This window comes from Hyperoodon ampullatus (assembly GCF_949752795.1).
Source record: "Hyperoodon ampullatus genome assembly, chromosome: 10".
NCBI lineage: Eukaryota > Metazoa > Chordata > Mammalia > Artiodactyla > Ziphiidae > Hyperoodon > Hyperoodon ampullatus.
This window is the reverse complement of record NC_136923.1, coordinates 97,728,961-97,748,729: the sequence shown is the minus strand read 5'-3', so window position 1 is coordinate 97,748,729 and position 19,769 is coordinate 97,728,961. Positions and strand designations below refer to the sequence as shown.

The 19,769-nt window shown below is 44.2% G+C and overlaps 1 protein-coding gene across 1 annotated transcript; it reads right to left on the bottom strand.

Annotated features, from left to right (window-relative positions):
- Positions 1-202: 202 nt before the first annotated feature.
- Positions 203-19,541, bottom strand: ELOVL2 (ELOVL fatty acid elongase 2; the record flags this gene model as incomplete). The annotated part of the gene is made up of 7 exons (XM_079713761.1): positions 203-328; positions 2,163-2,297; positions 2,679-2,803; positions 5,861-6,032; positions 10,665-10,742; positions 14,897-15,084; positions 19,526-19,541. The coding sequence occupies 7 exons, from the start codon at positions 19,539-19,541 to the stop codon at positions 203-205; spliced, it is 840 nt and encodes a 279-aa protein (XP_079569887.1).
- Positions 19,542-19,769: the final 228 nt, after the last annotated feature.

Below are 19,769 nucleotides of genomic sequence, written 5' to 3'. Positions count from 1 at the left end.
GCAGAGTTGTCACCTCACTGCTGATGGAAGCATGTCAACAGATTAACCTATTAGCAATCTATTAATACATTCCCGGTACAAATGATTTATAAACTCAAAAGAAATTCGTTTATGCTAAAACATATATAACTTTCACTTCAGTCTTTGCTTTAAAACAAGCGAATCTGTTAGGCTATTATATATGCTTTGTCTTACTCAACATTTATTGTGCTTTCTTGTTTGTTATTCCATTTGTTGCAGTGAAGTAGGCTTTGGAAAAACCATTCTTAACTTCTTGCCCTGCATGTGGGTCTTCCCCATCTTTCTTCATTGGCTTCTTCCAGTATGTCTGTTGGTTGTGTACATGTTGAAGAGAGAAAGAGAAAAGGATCTTTTAATAAGACCTTGTCTATAATGTGACATATGGTCTGAAACAATGCATGATCTTCACTGGGTACTGAACTTACTCTAGTAAGAATTCTTGTTTGTAATATGACAATTTTTAAGCTTTGGGTTAAAAATAATAGGGTAAAAACAAGACGGATGCATGAATTCCAACAATGAAAAGTTGTTTCTTTCGCCTTATCCACATCAGGTTAGTATTTATGTATTAAGTTTTATGGGATTAGCATTCAAATTATTCTGCATTAGTTGCTTACTTGGAAAGAATATGATTTTTTTGAACTTTTTAAAAAATCAAGGTACAAGTGACATACAACATTGTTAGTTCAGGTGTACAACATGATTTGATTTGTATATATTGTGAAATGATCACAAAGTCTAGTTTACCATCACCACATACAGGTACAGAACTTTTTTTTTTTGAGATGAGAACTTTTAACATCTAATCTCTTAGCAATTTTCAAAGATGAACTACAGTATTATTAACTAAAGTCATCATGCTGTACGTTACCTCCCCATGACTTATTTAAGGATGTAATACAGTTCAAGTGAAAAAATGCTGTTACTTTAAAAGTACTAGAACCTTGGATTTTGGCTTGATTTGCGTTCTCTCATATTCCTCCCACTTCTTTTTTTTTTAAAGCAATAGCATCAACAAGGGTCAACACTGAAAAGCATACACTCAATTTTAAAGGACTAAGACTCCGTTTGAACCAGCAGATGGAGCCACAGCTCTGAGCGCCACTGCCCCCTGCTGGGCCACCGATTCCCTTCACATTTCAACACCAAGGTGACTGATCCCTTAACCTTCCTGCAACATTGAGCAATTTTTTGTGGGGGCAGCAGGGCTGGGTGGTGGCTTTGTTTGGTTCTCTCACTGGTTATTTCTTTAGAAATTCTCAAAGGAAACTTCTATCTCTTACAAAAGACAAAGCACTGCCAGTCCAGTTTCAGAAACACAAGAGCTGAAAAGCTGTCAGAAGTTCAGTTCCCACAGTTGTCCTCTGTGTAAAACCACTATGCATTTGCTGAAAGTCAACCCAAACTAAAAAATCAGCAGGAGAAAACACAGTTGAATACAATTTCAAAAGTACTATTTTGAATAAACTGTATGTTCTCATTTTTCTTATGAAGCTTTCTATTTCCGCAGCCCACAAAGGAGAGCAATTTAAAATCTACAACCACGTGAGGCCTGTGCTGTTACCACTGCCGTCAGGTCTCTTTTAACAGTTGCTTTGAAATTGCATTTTGAAAATCTCTTCCACTGAAACAGTTAGTTAAAAAGAAAATGACACTTAAGAAAAAGTCAGTGTGACCTTTCCATACTGGTTCGCCATAAAGTAATTTTTTTCCCCCAAATAAACAGTGAGTCTACAGTGTAGCAGTAGATGACATGGAAACAGTTTTGTAATATTAAGTTCATTTAGTCCATGTTTTCCTCCGTTCATACAGAATTCCTGGATCTGTGTTACTGTACACAGTGTTTAACTTTCAGAGGGCAGACTTCGGTAGCATGATTCGAATGCATATTTTTGATAAAACTACATGCATGCATTGAAAAACGTCTAACAAAATGCCCACCAGACCATTAACAGTGGTTACCCTTTGAGGAGGAGGACACAGGGAGAGGAGTTGAGTGCAGGCTTCACTGTGTACCGTGTGCACCTGTTATGTGAATTTGTCAACAAGCCTGTGCTACCATAATAATTGGTAAAATTAAATACACAATGCAGAAGTGCACAGTCTAGTGTTTTACAGTTGAATATTTATATTTCACTTACCTGAATATAGAAGTTTAAGAACAGGATGACCAGCGTCAGCATATAAGAAGACTGGAAGATGAGACAGCCGAAGGGGAAGCCGCAGGGCCTCACGACAGCGCTCATGGTGTGGGTGACGGTGAGCACGAACTGCACCTGCAGGGGCGGCAAGGGCGGAACCACTCTGCATTCAGGCTCCCTACCTCGTGCAGGGGTAAAACAAGACAATGCCGAAGCAGCCCACCGTCCTATCCAGAAATCTTGTTTGAAATTAGGAAGTGTATAAAATTGGCCATGATTAATTTTCTCCTGGAAAAATCACAGTTGAAGTCATTTAGGTAAAAATGCTTTAACAGACATTAATTTCAAAAGTATTCATACAGACGTTTTAACACACAAGATTTCACTGTTAAAAGTCCATTTTTAGAGGAAAACAGGCATCCTCATCACACACAGAAAAGCCTCTGACCTCCAGGGCTGGGCCCGAGGCCATGCAGATGCTTCACATGAAGAGAAGCCGACAGAGGGATGACATACCAGCTGAGCCTGCGTGAGATACTTCTTCCACCAAAGATACTTGTGCATAGATGGAAACACAGAAAGGCCATAGTAAGTGTACATGAGGATGTGGATGAAACTGTTCAGGGTGGGTCCAAAGAAACCTAGAAAAGTACAGTATAAATTACTGTTCTTCTAGAAAGTACGATCGTTTGCTGTCAAGTAATATTCTTCCTGTACATGATAATTGAAGACAAATAACAATATGGCACTAACAAAATTCACCCTGATAAATTCACCCTGATTCCTGTGCCATTATCCGGGGATTCACCCAAGGTCACCTAGATGGACTAACCTGGGGTAGGTTTTCCGTCAGTGCCAACCAAACAGGTAACCCCTGATTTGCAAAGGCTTCGCTGCTTCTGTCATTACCACCATCCAATCAGGTGGCAGAATCTGAGGAAGCGTCTTTGCTTTAGCTAAACCTTTGATGAGCTGTTTTGATTGCAGAAAGAGCCTGCGTTCACGGCTGAACAGGGTGCTGAAGAGTCAAGGAAAATGTATTGTTCTTCGTAGCTAAGTAAACAGAATCTACCTGGCAGGGACCTAGAACCAGAAGATGCTGCAGAAGGTAAGAGAATACAGGGGAGAGAAAAGGTCCAGCAGGATAAGGGGCACGGGAGAGGCGGGCATGTGGGACTTTGCCAGTAGCCAAGCCCCCTCGTGGACTTCTGGAACGAAGAATGTCTAAGATCCAGCTGGAGGATATATCTCCTGTGCTGAGCTGTGCCGTGGAAGTCCCCTTCCCCTGCTATCACCTTCATGAAATCTTCTGCCATCAACGTGGGTGAACCGTGTTTCAGGAAACCAAGGAGCGAGGGCTAAGTTCTAGGTTGGGTCAACCAAGGGTCGAAAGGACTGAGCTGCAAGAGGTAAGGTGCCGGAGACGGAAACAGGGAACTCATCGTAAGGACGACATCAATCAATGCAGGCAAAGGGCTCGGAACGGTGCCCAGCACAAAGTGAGCGCTATGCCTCTAGGAGCTGTCACCCCTGTGGGAGAGGAGACAGGCTGTGGAGCCAGGGGACCTCCTAAGAGTTCTGTCCCCTTGGACATATTAGTTTGTAAATTGTTTCTCATCTGGAAAATAGGTATAGAGTAATTATCTCTTAAGAGTGAGATGTGGTTAAATGAGATAATACTATATAAACTAAAAGGCACTGCACATATGTTGGTTAACTCATCAATTTAAATTCTCCTGCCTGGTTTCCCAATCCTGGATTAGCGATCTAGACAGATCAAGCCAATGAATAAGAAACAAGAGGAACACCACCAGGAATCTAGCAAGTCCTCATACACGGGCTGGAATAGCTTGTCAGGGCAGTGAATTTATATGAAAACACAAATATAGTTTCAGGTAGCACAATATTAGTGATGTTTCTTTACCAACCTGAGTTTTCATTTCCATCAATTAATAAAAAAGAGTAGCTGCTAATTTTTATAATATTCTAGCTTGAATAGAAATCGTCACACACACAGAATTCCTGTGAATGAAATACGATGTCTTTACAAAGTGGTTATTCAAGACTGACTTTTAGATGCTTTAGTGAGTTATAAATGAAACTTGATAATCGTAAAACATACTTAACCTTGACAACAGTCCTGCGGTATTGATTTCAGCCTATATTTTGATTACAGTGCAAGTCTGTTGTAATCCTAATAACCAAGACCGGAGTATGTCGGTCTAGGAGGCATGTGAAGGCGTCTCTTTTCTCTCTGCTGCACCCCCAACAATTTTTCTTCACACTGGCGTTTAAATTTGCATCTTCACAATGATGTATTGCAAACACCCTTGGGGTTTTTAAAAATACCATCTCCACAAGCTTCTAAATCCTAGAACAAAATTATTTTAAGTTTTACCTGTTCTGATTTTTCACAGAATACTTTTAAATTCTTGGGTACAAGACGATAAATATCAAATAGAAAAGTACTGTTCTCTCGAGCTCAGTGTTTCTCAAACTGCAGGTCATACAACCGACACATCAGTCAATTGTGAAATCAATATAGTGAGAGTTGTCATTAGCTTTCTGAAAAAGTAAGATCAATTTTTTTCTTTAAGTGCATCACAGGCCTTCCCTGGTGGCACGGTGGTTAAGAATCCGCCTGCCAACGCAGGGGACATGGGTTCGAGCCCTGGTCCGGGAAGATCCCACATGCCGCGGAGCAACGAAGCCTGTGCGCCACAACTACTGAGCCTGCGCTCTAGAGCCCGAGAGCCACAACTACTGAAGCCCGCGCGCCTAGAGCCCACGCTCTGCGAGAGAAGCCACCACAATGAGAAGCACACACACCACAATGAAGAGCAGCCCCCGCTCACCACAACTAGAGAAAGCCCGTGCACAGCAATGAAGACCCAACGCAGTGAGAAATAAATAAATAAATAAATAAATAAAGTGCATCACAGAGCCAGGCTAAATACTGTTTCATGAAATTTGTTTCATACAAAATGTATACATATGAATGAGAGCATTGGGTTGTGATATAAAACGTATTACTTATTGAGCTCTCAGTAAAAAGAAAAAAAAATTGAAAGCCACTGTTCCGGTGGGTCACAGTGACATGACTTTAATTTTTCAGAATGGAAAAACAAGCCCCCAAAGTTGACATGACTCAACCTGTACCACAGCTAAGTGGTGACTGGGGAAGGTGCTGTATTTTTTACAGCTTCAGTTAATGAAGTAAAACTGCTCCAGCTGGGGTATGGGTTTCCGGCCATCGGGCATTTGGTGCACGGAAAAGGAAACATTTTAAAATTTTATCATAATACTCAAAGATTTTGCCAGGATCAAAGACAAGAAACGGGGCTTCCCTGGTGGCACAGTGGTTGAGAGTCTGCCTGCCAACGCAGGGAACACGGGTTCGTGCCCCGGTCCAGGAAGATCCCACATGCCACGGAGCAGCTGGGCCCGTGAGCCATGGCCACTGAGCCTGCGCGTCCGGAGCATAGGCTCCGCAACGGGAGAGGCCACAACAGTGAGAGGCCCACGTACCGCAAAAAAAAAAAAAAAAAAAGACAAGAAACGAAACAGCCACGGGCAAAGGTGTGCTTCCCTGTGTGACAAGCAGGCTGGGCCGGGCCCAGTTCTCTCTCCTGAATGTGTGCGACGCTCAGTATGGGAGACCCGTCACCCAGATGTGAAAAACTGACCACTTCACTTACTTTGCCCACAAGGTATCCAGTTCAAAACGCACCACCAGATGTTAAACATAGAGGCGTGATGGTACACGTGAAGAAAGGTAATCTGACTGGTTTTCTTCCGCAACACAAAGAAGATCGTGTCCAGGAACTCTATTAATTTGGAGAAGTAGTACCACCATAACACTCTGGCTACCTGTATGAAACGTAAAACGGGAAAAAGACAAGGTGAGGCGTGCTGCCGCGCCAGGGCTGCCCGCCTCTGCGTTCCCCCAGTTCGTGCTTCACCTCACCTGGCGTCTTTGCCTCCAGCTTTTCCTTATTCCCAGCAATGCAGCCCCTCTGGTGAAAGGGATTCTCTTCCCAAGATACATTAACTGATCAAGTGGCCCCTCTGTACCTACAGAACCAAGTCTACGACTCTTCGGTTGATACAGGTTCTCCGTGGGCCTGGGCGGCTGCTGTGTCCACTGTCCTCCTCCGAGCACACCCCCGGGCATCCTGTGTGCTGTCCAAGAGGTCGTTTCCTCTCCCTGGAGCCCTGCTGCCCCCATACGCCTCAGTCTCACGCGTCCAGCACGCCTCCCCTACCCCACGTCTGGCGTGGTCCTCTCATCCTATTCGCACTCCTCTCAAGTGCCACCTTGCTCTGGAGCATGACCTCACCCTCCTGTCTCAGGCGGAATCATCCCCTTCTTCACCTGTGGTCCCAAGTTACTTTACGCCTCTATTATCAGTAACCACAGTCCGGAACAAGTCTTCCTGCTAGGCCGGAAGTCACTCCGAGGCGGAGACGGTCTCCTTCACCTCCGCTCAGGGCTTGGCAGGTCACTACTGTTGTTCCACTGATTTTGATTCTTCTCTGCTCCTTTATTGTTCATATTCTGTCCCTTAAACATCATGCTCCCCAAGAGCAGTCTAGGACGAACCCTTTCATGTCTTTTCCTCAGAAGATTAAAACTCCAGGTGTTTCTCCGCCCTTCAACCCCCAGCCCCAGCAGGTCACAGCGAGGGCTTGCTTCCCTCCCAGGTCCCTCACACGGTCCCCATCGCAGGGAGGTGCTTTCATTAAAGGCACCGGGCTCTCAGCACTCACGGTTACAGAAGAGGAGACACTGTAAGAGGAGCTTCGAAATTAGAATTTAATGCTCTACTATTTACTTCCCATGAAGACAGTCATAAGGTGTGCTGGCGCCATCCTAAATGTTTGAGGGAATCATTAACCTTCAAAAATATTAAACCATAAGTAAACACATACATACAATAGTGGCTTTTAGAGAACTGTATGGTATCCCAAAGTGTACTAGTCTGTGATAACAGAAATGAAATGGGTGTCGAGAAATCTATACATCTTACTTTTTGTATTATAGCTTTTGAAGATGTTTAAAAATGCTCATCTTAAAATTTTAATTAAAAGGTTTCTACCACCTCTTATTAATAACCCATGTTTTTATTATGGAAATTTTCAAACATTCACAAATGTAGGAAGAGTAAGGAATGCAAACCCTCTGGTATCTATCTCTGAACTTCAAAATTTTCAGTATGGTTCCAATCTGTGGAATCAATTCTGTTTCCTACCACTTTTTTGGGGGGGGATGTAACATAAGCAAATACAAAGTATCTATAACAACTTCTAATAGATGGGGAGACTTGAACATAACCACTGAGACGCTTTTTAAAAATTTTTTATTTTTTTTTTATACAGCAGGTTCTTATTAGTTTTCTATTTTATACATATCAGTGTATACATGTCAATCCCAGTCTCCCAATTCATCCCACCACCACCACCACCCCCTTCCCCCACCCACCCTGGTGTCCATACATTCATTCTCTACATCTGTGTCTCTATTTCTGCCCTGCAAACCTGTTCATCTGTACCATTTTCCTAAGTTCCACATATATGCATTAATATACGATATTTTTCTTTCTTACTTCACTCTGTATGACAGTCTCTAGGTCCATCCACGTCTCTACAAATGACCCAATTTTGTTCCTTTTTATGGCTGAGTAATATTCCATTGTATATATGTGCCACATCTTCTTTATCCATTCATCTGTCAATGGGCATTTAGGTTGCTTGCTTCCATGAGCTGGCTATTGTAAATAGTGCTACAATGAACATTGGGGCGCATGTGTCTTTTTGAATTATGGTTTTCTCTGGGTATATGCCCAGCAGTGGGATTGCAGGGTCATATGGTAGTTCTGTTTTTAGTTTTTTAAGGAACCTCCATACTGTTCTCCATAGTGGCTGTATCAATTTACATTCCCACCAACAGTGCAAGAGGGTTCCCTTTTCGCCACACCCTCTCCAGCATTTACTGTTTGTAGATTTTTTGATGATGGCCATTCTGACTGGTGTGAGGTGATACCTCATTGTAGTTTTGATTTGCATTTCTCTAATAATTAGTGATGTTGAGCATCCTTTCATGTGCTTCTTGGCCATCTGTATATCTTCTTTGGAGAAATGTCTGTTTAGGTCTTCTGCCCATTTTTGGATTGGGTTGTTTCTTTAATATTGAGCTGCATGAGCTGTTTATATATTTTGAAGATTAATCCTTTGTCCACTGATTCCTTTGCAAATATTTTCTCCCATTCTGAGGGGTGTCTTTTCTTATTTATAGTTTCCTTTGCTGTGCAAAAGCTTTTAAGTTTCATTAGGTGAGACACTATCTTATATAATATCTTATTCAATAAAATTAATGAATCTTTAATATCTTCTAATAGTCCATCCACCTTCAAATCCACCTGATTTTCTCAAAAGTGTCTTTTTATTGGTTTGTTTAAACCAGGATCAGGGTCCAGCTTGCATTTATTTGACGTGGTTCTTAAGTTTCTTGTAATCAGTAACAGTTCCCTTTCCCTGCTCCCGTTTTGTTTCATGTCTTTTCTTTCTTAAACTACATCAGTTGTACAGAACTCCTAATATGGATTTGGATGACTGTTTCTTCCTCGTGTGGTTTAACTTGTTTCTCTACCTGCCACGTCACCACCACCCCCATTTTCTGTAAACAGCAATAAGGGTTAGAGGCTTAACTGGATTCAGGTTTAATTAAGGTTTGGGGCAAGAATACAGTTGACCCTTGAACAACACAGGGGTTAGGGCGCTGACCCTCTGCACACCGAAAATCTGTGTATAACTTACAGCCAGCCGTCTGTAGCGTGGTTCCTCCGCGTCTGCGGGCTGTACAGTACTGTAGTATTTAGTACTGAAAAAAGTCTGCGTATAAGTGGACCAGCGTGATTCAAACCCACGTAGTTCAATGGTCAACCGTACTTCAGACGTAGTTCTGGGTACTTCCTATGGAATCACATCAAGAGGTACCTAACTTCTGATATTAAAATCAACAGTGAGTTTGGGTGTTAACAGCCTAATCTAATCATTATGAAGTTTCCGTTCAACTTTGGCCCATTACTTTCATCATTTACAGGTGACCGCTGTCTAGATCCACTACTTCACTAGAAGTTGCAAAATGGTGGTTTTCAAATTCTCTTCATACTTATGCATTTTTCTCTTTAGAGAGAAGAGCTCTTCCTCTTTAGCTATTTGGAAACTTACATATGAAAGGCAAGATAAATGTTTGATTCTCGTCCTTTAATTTTTTCATCTAGAACTTCTTGGTGTTCTAGCAACCTTCAAAAGGTAGCAATGAGGGGTTTTTTTTAGTATCATTTTAAACTCGGTTTTTCATAAATTTAGTACGTCAGTATTCCTTTTGATACTCAAACTGTCCCACCTTTAGCCGTGGGAGTCCCTTCAAGGTGGCTCCTACATCTTCTTGTCATGACCCTAGTGGTCTTGGGTAGCTTCCTTGCTCTGTCATAAGATGTCCTGGATTCTTCTCATATACATTTCCCACCCCAATCAGGAATCGGCCAACTCTCTAAGAATCCTAAACCCTTTTGGTGGATTACATTTAGAGAGCACAATTTTGGTATCATTGCTGGGGTGTCAGAGACTAAACTAGGCCTTTCCTGTACACAGAGCGAAAAAACACATTTGTTTTTAGAAAGAATAAAGTCAATTCTGCTATTTCCAATTTGAATCTGTAATTACTGAGTTTTAGTTCCTTTTCTTCTATGTTTCCAATACTAGTTATAATAATAGCATTATTATATAGCTTACCCTAAGTGTACCTATAATAGTCTCACAACAAGCAATACCAATATTTTTATTAATAATAGCAGCCCCCCAAGTTGCTGAATGCTGTTAAGATGCATCTCACTTGGGATATGCAGTCAAAACACTGTTTTAAAGGCACTTGAAATAATTCTCCTTTGGGTGGTTATGTCAACAACTTAATATATGGGTATATTAATTTAGTTTATTTCCGAGATATCTGGGGGGGAGGCTGCCTTGTAATCTTTTAAAATTTGTTTTATAATTATGTAAAAACACCAACTGGTTCTGAAATATAAGACAAGGTACATTCAGAGAAGTCTGGCTTCCATCCCTATCCCCTCTGACCTGTTCCCTCCCCCAAAAGGAAACCATTTTATTAGCTTTTGGTTTATTCTGCCATTGTTTCTTTTTAAAAACATAAGCAAATATACACATATTCCTATCATTTCTTGCACACAAGGCACTGTACTGTAAGCACGGTCTGCGGGTTGCTTTTCCCCTGAGCTACATCCTGGAGATTATTCTGTAACAGGACAGCGGTCATCCTCATTCCACTTTGCAAAGGGACCCATCGCATGGATGCACCATGGTTCATTCAATCTGTCCCCCAAGTAAGCATTTCTATTAGGATGGGAGACCGTTTCTTATCTAACCCCAGCTTCCATCGTCGTATCTGGAAGGAGAAACGGTTACAGATGGTTGACTCACCCGGATATCGGCTTCCCCTGCACTGGTAAGATCCTGACACTGTAAGTTGTAGCCTCCTTCCCAACTGGAGAGAATAAGCTGTCGAAGAAACAAGGGGAGAAAAAAAAGTCAGTGTGAGAATTTGGATGAAAACTGAATTTCCCATTCATGTTTCTGGTTGGCGTCTGTTCAAGATTGAGTTCTTCCCAGAATGAGTGACTCGATCCTGTCCCCAAACACATGGTATCAAAGGATCTAATTCTTGCTGTTGAACTGATATCAGTGGTTACAATCCTTAGTTAATATAATTTACTTCTAATTTAGCTATCATTTTGAGTACCAAAATATTTTATGTGAAGAATTTATCTAATCATATGTTCTACAAATAAAATATAGAAGTAAAATGTAAACAAATGTGAGGAAACTACACTAAAATATTAAAACTTTATATTGACTTATATATAAATAGTTGCTTGATCATCTCAGTAATTTTTTGCATTATGTATTATCATTTTACAGATGTGAAAACCAGGGCTCAGAAACGTTCTTAAATCCCTTTCTTCATTTTACTGATGCGATGTGGTAACCAGACATTTGTGCGATTATGACTGATTAACGCCTGTTTTCCCCATTATGTTCAAGAAACAAAGAGCTCCACAAAGTCCACGCCTCCTTCTGTGCTCATCTTCGCATCTACAGTTCCTTGCCCAGTGACTGGCACGGAGAAAGTGCTCAACCACTGTATGATGAATGGATTATCTGCTCACAATCACATGGCTAGATAGTGGTAGAACAATGATGGGATTCAGGTCTTCTAATTCCTTGTCTAGTATTCTTTCTACAACATCATAAGAAAATGAACTTTGTGGAAAATTCTACAGAAGAAGTTTTCTCCATTCTTTCCCACTACTACTAAGAAACTTAAAATTCTAGAATATAATATAAGGCCTTTGGCTTTGATTTACATGAGATATTATATGTGAAAGCCTACAATTTTCTGTTGCTTTATCAGAACTGTGTAAAGGTACAGAACTGTTACAATACACAAACAGAGCAGGGAGGGACAGATGTTCATGAACTGAACAGTAAGAAGAGATGAACTACTAACAATGTTGGGAATGTTCTAGAACCTTTGCAAGTCTTTGCTCTACTATCCTCATTGACTTCTCTATCCTTCTAACAAAAACACCTTTCAGTTTACATCATGACAAGTACAGATTATCAGGGTAAATGAATCTGGTGAAAGTAAAGGAGACTGACCTTTCCTGATGGGGTCTATTACAGATCAAGTCACCCCCCAGGTACCCCACAGCTTTACATGCTGGTTCTCAAAGGGGAACCCGTGACAGGCCACAGGGGATCTAGAAATACCTAGAAGTGCATGTAAGTTTTTGTGTGCCTTTTTCAAAATAAAGTTACTTAACTTTGTAAAAAGATTAAAAACCTCTATGGTCAGGCTGTAGTTTTGCAGTCAGGGGCTCTAGTATCAACTTTGTGTAGTAACGATACAGAGGCGGGGAAGGACAGGCTGTATTCTGCTTTAGCCAGCTCTATCCAGGCTGTCCCCATCCCCATGGCACCTCTGCAGGACTATCTGACAAACTAAACGGCAGAAGTCAGCAACCAGGCTACGGGAGGCTCTATCTGCTCACCTTGGACCCTTCCTGACGCCCTAGCTGGGCTGGCTGGCAGAAACCACCCAACCTACGTGTTGAAGAGAAGGAAAGCAGGCTGGCAAACAGGGTTAACCTTAGGGAGGTGTGGACTAAGTCGCTCCGAAATAGGATGAGGGTCCACTCCCCATGTCCACCACCTGAACCCACGCCGCTGGCGCCTGCTGACTGTAGCCCTGCAGACATCTCCTAAACGGACCCTCTGCTTCCATTCTTGCCCCCAACTCACTCTGAGTCCATTTTCCATGTAGCAGCCAGAATAGCCTATTTAAAAAGGGAGATCCTGTCACTCCCCCATTAAAATCCTCCAGGGGCTTTTCATTACGCTTAGAACAGCAGCCAAATTCCTGACAAGGCCGGATGTGACCTGCCCCCAACCCACCTCGCCTTGAAGCGGCCCTCTGTCCACTGTCCTAGCTCCTAGCCACACGGCCCCTGCCCACGGTCCTCGAGCACCTCAAGGCCTCCACACTCGCCGATCCTCCTGCGCCGGCGCCTCCCCAGAGCTCCGTCCGCCTGGCTTGCTCTCAGCACCCAGCCTCAGCTCAGACACCACCTCCTCAGAGAGGCCGCCGCGCCCGTGACCTGCCCCGCCCACCGCTCCCTCGCACACGCAGAGGCTGTGCTCCAGAGCCTAGAACACAATCTGACACAGTGCAGGGACTCAACACATTGGTAGCAAGAGTGTTAGTAATTTTAGTGTAGCTTTCTGGCCTAAGCAAACATCTGGCCTGGACGTAACAAGTTAGCAAGGTTAAGGTAAGCTATCCTTTGACTAGAGTTTTCCAAACATACCCCATAGCGTCAAAGAGAAGACCTTATGCCCTGAAAGAGGTTGCCGTTGGGAGACTAGGAGGCAATCAACCAACAGCAGTGATTTGGAACCAAGAGATGGAAGAGTGTGAAAAGAAAACCACTGGACAAGCCAGAGCTAAAACTCGTAGTGGAAAATGAGCTCCATGCAGACGTTCTCCCTAAAAAAGACAAACCATGTAACCTGGCTGTTCAAACGCTGAACTGTTGTTCCCGCTGACGGTGGCCGATGCTCACCTGAAGACCGACGAGGCCCTTCCGCAGCGACTAACTGCTACTTGCACTAGTCTGTGAACTCAAGTACAGAAACCACGTCTACACATCTTTGTGGCCCCTGGGCTACACCGAGGAGGTGCTCACTGAATGCAGGCTGAACAGAACTGATTCATCCTTACACTCATGAGGGAGTGAAGTAGGACAGACATCGTACCTCCGTTTGAAAGCTAAGCTGCCTGAGGTTCAGAGAGCCTAAGTAACTCCTCCAAAGTTGCAGAGAAAGTGAAAGGCTGACCCTTGAACTTGGGTCTTCTGCCTCCACTGCACCGTTGCTTCCAGCAGGCATTAGAGCTTCTAATGCAGACAGATGGTCAGGCTGGCTCTCCTGATGCAGCTGCCACTTCTGAGAACCACCCAAGGAAGAGTAACTCTCCCTCTATCATATAGGGAGAAACTAACTCCGTAAATTACTATCTAGTGAACTAAAATCTACCCAGAGAAACCTAAAATAGAAGTTCCCCTTTTAGAGTCAGGTAAATTAGGGAGCACCTATGTGACATGATTTTAGAGCTATCAGCATGGCTTTCCTGTCCCCAAATTCTGTCTCCTGCACTCTGATGCCTAAAATTCCATAATTAGAGTTTCATGACTGTCATTTTAGATAATGGTTATTAAACATTATTAGAATGGTGCATATTAGACTAATGTACAGATTAAACTCTATGGACGAGATGGCCTGTATTTTAGGCAAGTGTTTATTTTCGTTTAGAAGCCAAGGACACAGGAAGGCAGCTACACCTATGCCACTGTCAGCCATTTATAACTTATATGAATGAGTTTATCCTAACTTTTCCCCAAAAAGATTGTTCTGTTTTAGTTCTCTCTCTCAAGCACATTTATTTAACACTTTTCGATTTTCTCTTGTATTAGAGTAAAATAACCTTTGGTTGTAATAGGCAGGGCCATCATTACTTGTTCTTTTTGTTGTGAAATTACTTAGGCTTGGCATATTATAAAGGGGCAGGGAAGACATGATGTCATGTGGGGAGCCAGAGCCCAGCTGGAATGTCACCCCAGGCCTCTGGAAGTCAGTCCTGAGGATACACAGTGACCCAAAGATGGGAGGAGTGTCCTTTAAGGGAACCTATATTTGCATTTCGGTCAAACTAACTGCATTTGATATTTAACTTAATAGCTGTCTATTCTCAGGCAAATCAGGTTAACTTTTCTAAGCCTCTGTATCATAATCTATAAAAGAAGAAAACTATATATGATCTTTAAAGGCCCATTCAGACCTAAATTGTGATTTTAAATTACAATGAAAGACTAAGGACTAAAGAAATAGGTCTAAATTGGGATAAAAAAAATTCAAGTTAGAAACAAAGACTTCTAGGACTTTTGGAAGGAATAACATCAGATACTGGAACAGGTTCTTGAGATGTTAAAGAACAGTATTGATAGCAACCGTGGATAGTTCCAGAATGCCAGATGTAATTGCTTCTAAAAATGACTCGGTCACTGTTCTCCAGCTTCAGCTACACAAACACTTACCTCTGCCAGCATGTATGCGGAGAGAAGTGTGATTCCAAGATTGTACAAGGTGAGGATGCCCCTCAGGGAAAGAGCAGGTCTGTTCCTCATGTATTTGTTGCCCAGCCATATGCAAAGCAGGTATAAGACAGTGAGAGAAAAGGTAGGAAGGTAGGAGTCCAACAGGAACCACCCTCTGACTCGAGAATCTGCAAAGAAACACACAGTGAGAATACCGAGGGCACCCCGCGCGCTCCGCTGGGAGACACCGTCACGTGTGCTGTATGTGCTCACCCAAGTTCGACAGGGAACTGCAGGCCACAGCGTAAGCAAGCTGGGTCTGGGTTATAGTTCGGAAGAAGAAACCAGTGGGGGCTGGAATAGTTAAGGAGGGGTCCGTGGAGCAAACAGGGCTTAAGTTGGATGCTGAGCGACAGGGACAAGTAGTAATAAAGATGGGAAGTCACAGTTCTTGAGTGTCTAACTTTGGAACAGTTACCGTCGTTACTCTAACTCAATAAATATGAAGTATTATGCCATCTTATGGATGTAAAAGCAGCTCCGAAAGCGTCAGCACTTGCAGAAGGCGCTCCGGTGGCTGGGAATTCACGCCCGCCTCCCGTCCGTTTTACCTTTCTGCTGCCTCCCGTGGAGAAGCTTTGGGCCGGCAGGAGAGCAGACACAACAATAGTGTGTCCTAATGCCTGGGACCCACACTCCCTGGAATTTGCTTAGGATCGCTGTGCATAAGCCAGGAATGGTTGAGCGTTCAGCGGATCCGAATAGAGCAGTGGGATTACAGAAGGGCAAGCAGGAGAAGCTGCAGACGGCAAAGGCGGAGCCTTGGAGCTGAGGATTCAGAGGCGAGAGCAGAAAATCAACCCGAGGACCCAAACCTGATCGTGGACCAGAAGTACAGACAGCCAGGAGGCAAGAACCTGGACAGAGGTGTCCCTCTGTTTATTTAGGCTTTAAAATTTTAGAACCTAAATAAAACACCCATCACAGATCTATGATATAGTAATTAGGAAATGACTGTAGGCGCAAAACGAGTTTTGTTCTCTGCTCCTGTTTGTTGCTTAAACAGAGAAAATGATTTGGCCCAGAATTATGAAGACCACATGCTGTTTTTGATCTCTGTAAATAGAGCTGCAGGAACTGGTTTCTCCCTTTTCCTGATCCCTCTGGTCCCCGCGGTCCCAGTTCCCCTCTCTGCTCCCTGCCACCCCATCTACCCCAGCTTCTCTACACCCCCCACCCGACAGAGCTGCACCATTTCTGTGAGCCAAGGGCCTTCTCAGGCTCTGTCCCACCGCTTATCCTGTAAAGACTTCTCCTTATTCTGACAGAGATAAAACGGTAAGAGAGGAGCATTCACGCAACTAACAGGTATTACCTTTTGCACAACGGGCTCACAATTATCCGTCATAAACTTCGTGCGCTGTGCCACTTCCTAACGTCCACCTCCACATCCTACGTGCCACGTGGCCTAACGCCTACGTGTCCTTCAAGCCCCAGATCAAGGTCCTGGCCTCTGAAGGAAGCCGTTTCCCACTGCTCTTCCATAACTACAGCTCATCTGCATGACAGAATAGTTATTTTACAGTTTACATGTTATCACGGCTATAATACTGTTATTATAATTAACATTTACGGAGCACTGATTTTGTGCCACACACAGTCCTAAAGCCTTGTATTAACTTGTATTAACTTCTTTAAAATTCTCAAAACAAGCTAATGATATAGGTGATATTATTTTTAACAGCTTTATGGAGGTGTAGTTGATAAAGTCCTGCACATATTTACCATGTACAATTTGCTGAGTCTGGACATCTGCCAACCCCTGTGATGCCATCACCACAGGCGAGGTGATAGATAAATCCATCACACAGGTGGTACTGTCTCCACTTTATGATTGAGAAAAACTGGGTAAAAGAAGTTAAATAACTTGAACTAAACTGCTACCCTGCCTCTTGTTGATGGTATTATGGTTGAGCTGTGTCCCCCGGACAGATGTGTTCAAGGCCTAACTCCTGGTACCTATGAGTATAACCTTATTTGGGAATAGGGTCTCTGCAGACGTCAACCGGTCAAGATGAGGTCGTACTGGATGAGGGTGGGCGCTGCTCAGTGACCAGCGTCCATCCTGACAAGGAGGGCAGACTGGCTCTCAAGGAGGAGAAGGCCACATGGAGACAGAGGCAGAGACGGAGCCACGCAGCTGCAAGGCAACAGCAGAAAGCAGCGAGGGCCGAGGCATGAACAGGCTCCCCTGAAGCGCGGAGGGACCAGGGCCCTGCCGACACCCTGACTTCGGAGCCGTGGGAGAAGAAACTGCTGTTGTTTCCAGCCGTACAGTCTGTGGGATTTTGCTACGACAGCCCCAGAAACGAGCGCACGTGGTTGACTTCCTTGCTTTCCGACTGCCTCAGAGGTGACGGTTCTGCCTCCCAGCCACAGTGCACGGTCCGTGAGACCCGACTACGTCTTATATTTCTACTCTGTCCACTCGTAACTTATCGCCACTTAGTGCAGAGTTGACGGGAACAGTCATTAAATGCGTATCCATCGACACACCGAGTCAAGCGCTTTAGCTAATACAGCGCCTCAGGCTGGCATGTTCTTTTGTCCCAGCCCTGTAAATGTTTGCTGCCGTTGTTGGGGAAGACCATAACTGTTCCAACCAAAAGATGGGAGCAGATACTTACATCATTTATTATCTTTGGGGCTTGAGATGTTAGCTCTGCATCTGGGTCACGTATTTACCTAGAACCATCTCCCTTGATGGTACCAACGTGGCGTAGGTAAAGTCAGAAAAGGCTTGGGGACACCTGTGGGTTTAGCAGGGGGCCTGCCAGACAATTTAAGTTTGGGCCACCCCTCAAAGGGGAAGTGGGCACTTGATGGCCTGGAGGCTAGACTCCCTGTCACTGTGGAGGTCACCTGATCCAGTTGTCAACTGTCAATCTCACAACCTCCTTGCTACAAAGGAAACTCCCACAAAAATGACCACCGCTGAGCACACAACTGCAATCCTAGCCTTAATGAATCCTCGTCCACAGTAATAATAAATAACCCCAGGTCACAGTGACCTTACCAATGGCAAAGTTCAGTGTGACCTTGGCTCAGAGACACTGATGGCTCTAGTGCAAATGTCACGTAGAAAGCCGGTCACCCAGAAGCCCCACATGCCTGTTAGAGCATCATGCTACCTGCTACAGCGGTACAGCAGAGAACACATCAAATAAAGCAGGTTACGAGCTACAGGTCCCACCCTGCTTGTAGGATCATCACAAGGATAAAATGGAAAACAAAACAAAATGAAAACCAAAGGCAATGTGAAAAAATATACATATATGTTAAAGCTCTGTACAATCAGTATCATTTCACTACCACTATATAAACAGTCATTCACACGGGATAATTTACGGAGCCTGGATGGAAGCTGGAGAGTGGTCTAAAGCATCTCCGTGTGATTCCGTTTAAAGATCTTGAGAAACAGGAAAACCTCATTTCCCTCCCGCTTCCACCCAATAACGCTGAGGACAGAACATGTAGATTTTCCAGCTTTGCGAACCAGCAAGGCTCAAGGGAAACAAAACATGCTGTGGAAAATTTATTCATTTATTTGCAGAATACAGTGTCTCACAAGTTCCTAGAACTGTAATACACCCTGGAGATAACAGTCACGGATCCTGCCCTCGTGGGAGAAAGAGCTATTAATAAAGTGTAGGAAAGAAATAAACAGAGGCTGAAATACAGCATAATGGGAGGCTTTCGATTTGCCACTCTCGAGGGCAAATCTCTGCCATCCTGGTCAGGGAAAGCCTATCGGAGAAGGTAACGTTCAAGCCGGCACCTGACATATGAGGAGGAGCTGACTACACTGGGGAGGGGGAGGACTTAGCGGGAGGAACAGCAAATGAACGACTTTTACGTGTCGAGGAAGTAAGAGACGTCTAGAGCAGCACTGGTGTCGGAGAGGCAGCTGCGGCCGCACAGTACAGGACTGCGTGGTCCACGATGAGGAACTGGGTTTTCATCCTGAGGACGCCGGAAGGTGCTGGTGAGTGTTAAGCTGGAGTACCGCATTCTATGATTTAGGCTTCTAAAAGTATTATTGCAGCTGACACTTAACAGACGATGAGAAAGGGGCAGACACATCGGGACGCCCTGCAGTGGTCCGAGTGACCAGTGATGGAGGAAGCATCGGGACACTCAGACGGCTGAGCTGCGGAGCCCGACCTCGTGGCCCTGGGCAGATGAAGCCCACACAGCTTTAGAGGGAGTTGACCAGGACAGGTAAGGGCAGAAGGGCTGCGTGTGACTGTGCACGTGAGGCAGTGGGAGGAGGGTGGGCGGCACGGCAGAGAGGACGCAGCAGCCCTGGAAGGAAAGGTACCGCCACCGTGGTGGCCAGGGGCCAGGAGCGCACCGCACTCTGTTCCTGCTCCCGGAGCCTGAATCCCAGGAGAGGCTGAGCCGGGGGCAGGGGCGCCTCTGCGTGTCCTGGGAGGAGGACGTCGACGGCGAGGGCGGGCAAGTCCCTCCACGCCAAGTACATTCTCAACACACCAGAAAGGACACCATCCTCTTCTCTAACTAAACCGTTTTCCTTCCATTTTAAGTTCTCAAAAGCAGCTCACTCACCCCGAGGTCCAAACATATTGTCCAAAAAGGCATTGGTTTCATCATCAAAGGCCTTTAGATGCTCCTGAAAAGACAAAGAAAAAGTGATTTAAGTGGGTGTTTTTGGAATCTCTCAAAATGAACCACTGCCAACAACATGAGGTTGACAGACTCTCCAAGGGTCCTGGCCTTGAGGACTTTTGACTGCGGAGACTTAAGGAAAGCGGGCCAGTGAATGCAGCCTCACCTTCACAAGCCTGTAAGG